Source organism: Adiantum capillus-veneris, chromosome 9 (genome assembly GCF_014529385.1).
Source record: "Adiantum capillus-veneris isolate H3 chromosome 9, ASM1452938v2, whole genome shotgun sequence".
Classification (NCBI taxonomy): Eukaryota; Viridiplantae; Streptophyta; class Polypodiopsida; order Polypodiales; family Pteridaceae; genus Adiantum; species Adiantum capillus-veneris.
The window spans coordinates 142,016,052-142,023,484 of NC_140939.1; the positions used below are offsets into that span (position 1 = coordinate 142,016,052).

The following is a 7,433-nucleotide window of genomic DNA, read 5'->3' on the forward strand; positions in this document are numbered from 1 at the left end:
TAAGGAACTATTTCTTTCTCCTATGGATTCTTCTTCCTCTTCCCTACCCTCATTCCCCGCTAGCTCTCTCCACCTTTGAAGGTGTTTGAGGCCTTGGGACTGAGGCTTGGGATAGTTCATGCTTTTTAAAAAGTTTATGTTAAGCTCGTGATGCATGAAGCTTTCCATCTTCATAGCATCACAAAGGTCACAAGGAACACAAAGATTGTATTGTAACAAGTCTCTCTTGATGGGAGAATCTATAATACAAACATCTTTTGGAGGGGGGACCATCTCCAAGTAAATCCGATCCTCAACTATTGTCATGTTCTCTAATACTCTCTCTCTTGCAAAAATATTGTTCATGCCAAGTTAATTAAGTACTATGTTCATGTTGCTACCATAAATTAAGTTCACCCTCTATGTTCTCAAAGTAATTTCACAAAAATGCTCACTCTGATTCTCTTAATTCCACTATTCTCAAAGTTCATAGGCCATTTCCATTACACATATAAAGAGAGATAGAAAAAAAGGGAATTCTTGAGTTATCTTAGAAATCCCATATCCATAAGGTCTTACAACATTTCAATATGCAAGGGGGAAGAAATGTTTTCTTGGCATGCATATCAAGAGAGATAGAAAAAAGGGAATTCTTGAGCTATCTAAAAAATCCCATATCCATAAGGTCTTGCAACATTTCAATATGCAAGGGGGAAGACAATGAGTACCTCACTATTGCCATATTTGAAACTTAGCAAAGAAGATTCTCCCAAATTAGATGTTGAGAGAGAAGAAATTGCAAGTGTGACATATTCTTTCGCTATAGTGAGTCCTACGTGTGCTATGGTAGCTACGAGGCCAGACATTGCTTTTGCAATGGGAGCAGTTAGTGAATATATGGCTAATCCTGGAAAGAAGCATTGAATAGCGATGATACATATCCTTAGATACTTGAAGAAGGGTACAAAAAGAAGGTGTTTATGCTTTGGTAATATCCATGCATCTATTGTTGGTTACATAAATGTAGATTATGCGGGCCATTTTTTGAGGAACCTATGTTTTCTTGAGCCAGTGTGTGTGTGTGTGTGTGTGTGTGTGTGTGTGTGTGCGCGCGCGCTTGCGCTTGAGAGAGAGAGAGAGAGAGAGAGAGAGAGAGAGAGAGAGAGAGAGAGTATTGAACAATATCCATTATTCTTTAGATTAAAGATAACATGAGATGAAGATAAAAAATACAAAAAATCATGTTGACCCACTCAAACTATAGAACATGTTGATTAGGTACAATGGATTGGGGATACATTGATACCCAAGAAGTAGTGTTGTCTTTTATTTGGGAGGAGGAAGTGCATTGCCAAACCTCTTAGCAAGCTCTTGAGTCTTTGCCATGAGTGCTTCACCTGCCTTTTTTGGAGAACCTGCATCATAAGGAGGTTGAGGATCATACTCCACAAGTAGTTGAACCATCTTTGCCATCTCCTCTCCTTTAAGAAGAGCGATAAGATGTAGGGCCATGTCAATGCCAGAGGACACACCGGCAGAGGTGATAATCTTTCCCTATAACACAAAAAAGGGAATGTGACTAATTAAAATGAGAAAGAAAAATGCCACACCCATTGTTGGAGAATATTTCGATGCTCAATCAAGTCAAAAGGTTTTAAATTTTTCACACTCCTTCAAATCTTGGAAACATATTAGCCTAAGTATGCTCAAAAGTAGTGTGTGTGTGTGTGTGTGTGTGTGCGCATGCGTGTATAGTGTGTTTTGCATGAGTTGATGGAATTGTAAGAATGTAGTTTCCTCAAAGAGAGTGTGATGATAGCATGAAGAGAAGTAGTTCCATATGATGGGGAGAGAGCGAAAGAGACAAGTGGGTGATGCCGCCTTCTATCAAACATTGTACGTAACTGCCTACCACTTTTCGGAGGGCACTAAAAAATATGTAAGATATCAAGTGAGTTCAACATAAAGGTTAATTGTTTCTTATAAAGTTACATAAAACATTCATCAATAAGGGGGTTTTTGTTTGAAATAATAAAAATTTTGATGCATAAAGTATACTTTTATTACATAATATGGGTATTTAATAGTAAAAATATATAAAAAGTGGAGGTTTTTTTTAATGATCCTTGGCACATGATTTAGAGGGTGTATATATAGTTTTGGAATAGAGAAAATCACAATGTGATTAAACTAGGGTAGAGGACTCTAAATTGGGGAAACAAATACATCCCCAATTTAGAGACTCAAAATTATGAAATATGAATGGAATCTTGCTTCCGTTTCCTCTTATTATTTGTTAAAAATTGGATCATTACTGGGTTTGGGTGTCTCTAAACCTTCAAGAAGCCTCAAAAAATGAATTTTCTATACAAGAGCACTAAGACGAAATTAGTCTTGGTATCATTTGATGCATCGTTTCATAAGGAACTTTCACAAGGAGCTTGATGTAATGTCCAAATCCAAAGATGATTAGAAATGCAAACCACCACAAACACACAAACCCCCCCCCCCCCCCTTTCCCGTTTTAAACCACCACTTTTCACGTTGGTGTCTCTAATGTGGCTCCTTTATCATATAGCCCACAAATAACGTTTTGAAACATAGTAAACCATGAAATATAAGTTGATTATCGATAGTTATAGTTACTTGGAAGGACCCACATAAACTTCCTAAGTGCCCCTAGATTCAAGCTTCAAAAGAGATTGTGTTTTGAATCTCTTGGTGTTTGATAAAACAATACTCTCTGTTTTGAAATCATGAATAAAAGCAAGTGATATTGGATTATTAGGATGCCCAGGCAATACCTATGGGGCCCAAAGACTAAAGGTCAAAAGTACTAGGCTGGTATCCAAGCTTAAGGTTTCTCACATTCTAGATGACCTTGCTGAATTTGCATCCAATTGGAATATAAGTTCTAGATGGAGTCTCCACTCTCCAAAGATTGAGCTATTGTGTCTTTGTAAGCTTTTAATACCAAATTGGAAGAGAAATCTATGCACTGGCTTGCTTTCAAATCAACGTAGCATTGTGAGACACAATACAATCCAAAAATGTCCTCCAATGTCAAACATTTAACATGGACTCTTTTGATATGTCACAAATAAAGGGCTTCTAATGCGGAGCTATATTGCTAGTATACTTGCCCTAAATACGTTACCTCGTAGGGTAAAGTCACTAAAAACATAAATCCATTGTTTTTTTTTAAATCTACACTATGTATTGTTTATAAGTGAATTTTTCCTATGCAAGTGAGATTATTTAATCATAAGAACCATTAAGTCTCCCTAATCTCGAGAAAATAAAAAAACTTTTAAAACGTATTAAGTACATAAGTGAACGGCAAGTTTAAGAAATGAAAAAAAAGATGAGGGTGAAAAGTAGAAAGACATACGGAGGTGGAAAGTCAAAAGACCTTTTGTGTCCATATAAAGAGGTGGTTGACATTTGTATTTCTCTTCTCTTTTATTTTTTTTTTAATGTTTTCTTCTCTTTCAAGTGTCCTTGCTCTCTCTCTCTCTCTCTCTCTCTCTCTCTCTCTCTATATGTATATATATATATATATATATGTATATATATGTTGTATCTGTCTTTCTCACATCCAACTGATACTGTTACAAATCTACGTACTTTATCATTGATTGTTGCTGCATGTTATAAACTAACGCATCGTTTTTGTTGTTATTGAGAAAATCTTTGAAGTATGATTTCCTTTTAATTTTTTTAAAACCATTAGGAATACCTTTTAATTTCCTTGTGAGCCATGAATCACACAATGAAGATTGAAATGCACAAGTTATCCAAAATCATGTAAAAGTGAGCCTATGCAAATGTGAATTGGACATGTAATGGATAGTTTTCGAGCATTCGTCTTATTTAAAACCAAAAAAGACAAAACAAATAAAATAAAGGAGACCTTGAATGGACATTAAAAGTACCTGCTGCACCACTCGCTTGTCGGTGGGAACGGCTCCAAGCTTGGCCAAGTCCTCGTAGCAAGACCAGTGTGAAGTTGCCTCCAAGCCCTGCAAGAGGCCAGCAGCGGCCAGAGCCAACGAGCCCGAGCAGACGGAGGTTGTGTAAGAGCTGGTCTCATGGGCCTGCATGCATGAGAGCGAAAGGGGTGTGTGTGTGAGAGAGAGAGAGAGAGAGAGAGAGAGAGAGAGACCGACCTTCTTGAGCCAGTCCATGAAGACGGGATCCTGAAGAGCGCCATGAGTACCGGTGCCGCCCGGCACCACGATGATGTCTGGGCGCGGGAGGTCCTGAAATGAAGCTGTTGACAGCAGATGCAGCATGCCCAGGTCCGCAGTCACGGCCTCGCCCGCCTGGGCGCTTACGAAGAGCACCGTCACGCCCGGCACGGCATGGAGCAGCTCATACGGCCCCACTCCGTCCAGCGCTGTGAAGCGGTGATACAGAGGGATCGCCACCACCAGCTCCCCCTCGTTCTTCACCTCAGCCATCTCCTCTGATCTGTCTGATCTCCTCCTCCTCCTCCTCCTGAGTCCTCGTCAAATATGTCTCTCTCTCTCTCTCTCTCTCTCTCTCTCTCTCTGTGTCTAACTATCACGTTTTGGGTCTCTTAAATTGTTTCTTCTTTTGTCTGGGTCAATGCCTGTGAAGTGTCTGTGATCTGACCCGTCTTTCTCCTTCTCTCCGCCCGCCTCCGTCCGCCTCCTCCCTTCATAAAGTCAAATGAACCCATCACAAGAGAAACATCAACGGTCAAAGTTCAGACTAATGGGTGATGCCAGCCTTAAGCGTCAAGGGCGATGTATCTCTGAATACTTTACTCTAGAACTAGTCTTGGTTGGTGGGCCTTTGCCGTACAATATAATTTAATAGATTTTGGAGCCTAGCTGGTCACTTGGTCAGTTGGTTGTGATTGTTGTCGCCTTGGGTTTTGTTATGGTGACACGAGAAAATGTGTAGAACCAATTGATAGGCACCAATAATAGCATGTTGAATTGCCAAACTGTGAGAAAAGAAATGCATGTCTATTTGACATATATATACGATGATTGAAATTGAGAGCATTTGGCTAACTAAACTTAAGGAAGCTTTGACAAACTCAAAAATACATAAAGCATAAACAGACTATCAAAATTGAATTACACTACCGACCTGATAATCGTGTACGAATGTCATCCAATTGTGCAAGTAGGAGGACAATGTTTGAGTCAAGCTACAAAAAAGCAATGTGAATAGTTAAACATATCGTCTTGCAATCAAACATCATAGACTGAAATTACAAAGTATACAGTGCACTTCATGCAAAGGTTCCATACAAAAGTATGGTGGAGAGTTGGCACTGTGGTCTCTCCAAAAATTATAAGAAACGGAAGCCGTGCCCTTCCCCGTAGCGTTTATGTGTTGCGCCAAGCAAACGCATAGTCATGGGGTACTGAATACAGATAACAAACCTTGTAGTGTTGTCGAGCTAAAGTCATGCTTGTGCAATTGAAACGTCCAGTGCTGTGAATATGTGTCCTCCCTGCTAGGCACAAAACATGCATTAAGACAAATACAAGAGATGTGGCATATTGATTAATCTTAAAGAGAAGCATATTTAATTTTATATTCTATATCGAGGATTTGCTACATAAAGAGTTATGGATGCTTTTCAATATGTTTTTCCTCGTTAAAATTACTTACTCTCTCTCTCTCTCTCTCTCTCTCTCTCTCTCTACTCAATTGTCAACTCTTTCTCCTGCCTTATGTTAATGAAGCCAGTTTCCTAGCCCTCTCCTTATAGACCAAGCATGGCTTCTCCTCAATTATGCAACTCGTCGGCCATGCAGTAGCATGCTATCATACATAGGGTCTATCCTCAAGAAGTCTAGGGGTCCTTTGCTAAGGATGAGAGGCCAAGGTATCCATTCCAGCTGGTTGCAGAGGATCGATAGCACATACAGGATTCAAATATCTGCGCGATGGTTAACATCCCTTGATATCTTCACAGGCTTGGTGGCATGAGGTTCTTATGCAATCCCAAAGAGTATCTCCAGGAGCTAGGGTTGCCGCCAAGCCAAAATAGCAAGGACTAGGTCTTGCGTGTTGCTGTCGTCGATGTTGCAAAAGAGAATATTGCTTGGTTTGTTGTCACAATGGATGATATCATGGACATGGCAACGTGAAAGGGTTCGAGCAAGGCTGGCGACGATGGGAGCAGCCTCACGATCGTCAAGCTTGAAGAGGGGAGGGCGACAGTCTAGCTTGGTGAGGAGATCACCAGCATCGCAGAAGGCAGTGAGGAGATGGTAGCACGTGTCATCTCCCTTGAAGGTGAACACGAGGGGGAGGATTCCGGGTATGTCCCTCAAGTACTCGAGCACTTGGGCCTTCCATCAGAGTTCGGTGTTTGTAAAGTGCTCCTCAACAATGAGCTTTTTTTTTCTTGCATAGGCCGAGAAATCATGATTTGATCCATCGTGTCCTAGTGATCTCTCTCTCTCTCTCTCTCTCTCTCTCTCTCTCTCTCTCTCTCTCTCTCTCTCTCTCTCTCTCTACAAAAGTATAACTAAATTGAACCAACATGTCAAGCATAGAAAAGAACGCTACATGATAGTTTGGCTCAGAGCGTCCAAGAAGATTACCATTGATTACGAACTTACGCAAAAGCCCTTTGCTCCATATTGAAAGGCTGGGCATATAAGCCTAACAACTATAAGTGCTAACGGAAGGGGAAATGAAAAAAATGTTCAGCTTTATGAGTACAAGGGCAAGAGAAAGAGTTAAATTTCGTCATCTCCCTTTGCTCATAGACCTCTGCGAGCTTAATTTTAAGCCACATCCATAGCAAAATCCTGGAAGCAAGTCCAGATGCCATGCCCATTTTCTCTTGAGAGAAAAAGCAGCGGCTTCACTTCCAAAAAGCATCAACCTCAAAGCCCAGCCTCACACTCACAATTCTTGAGGCGAGTGCCCTGAATGGGCGCTGCTCTCGTGCATGCAGTTGCAAGGAAAAAATATGTTTGCTAGCTCTACAGATGCTCCTATGATTATCATACATTCCCCTCTGGTCAAAGTTCTTGTCACACGCATGCGTTGTCCCCGTCAATTTGCAGACGTATAAACTGCCCTAGACATGCTGAATATAGCAGTTGAATCTTCCATCGCTACTACAGCTACTAAGGTCTGATTAAATGTCATAGCTCTCTTCCTTCAAAAAGCGTGGTAGCTAGTTGTGCTCATCCTCCACGTTGTGCAAGCACTAAGCAGAAGAAGCCCTTTGTGGGTGCAGCCGCAATGTCATGCAGAGACTAGAAGAACACCAGGAGGAAGACATAGAAGAAAGGATCTCTCTCTCTCTCTCTCTCTCTCTCTCTCTCTCTCTCTCTCTCTCTCTCTCTCTCTCGTGTTGATACATTCAAGCAATCAAAGCACAAGGAAATAATAGAGTGTCCAGAGACAAACTTGGAGAATTTTGAATGCGATTTTACTTCTGCTTCTAC

General features: G+C 40.7%; 1 protein-coding gene across 1 annotated transcript; it reads right to left on the reverse strand.

The window, feature by feature from the left end:
- Positions 1-1,155: 1,155 nt before the first annotated feature.
- LOC147451286 (uncharacterized) lies at positions 1,156-4,560 on the reverse strand. The gene is made up of 3 exons (XM_086520895.1): positions 4,149-4,560; positions 3,915-4,076; positions 1,156-1,533 (listed from the first exon to the last, which is right to left on the reverse strand). Exons 1-3 carry the CDS (start codon positions 4,440-4,442, stop codon positions 1,306-1,308), a joined length of 684 nt encoding a protein of 227 aa, XP_086377021.1. The 5' UTR covers positions 4,443-4,560; the 3' UTR covers positions 1,156-1,305.
- Between the last annotated feature and the right edge of the window lie 2,873 nt (positions 4,561-7,433).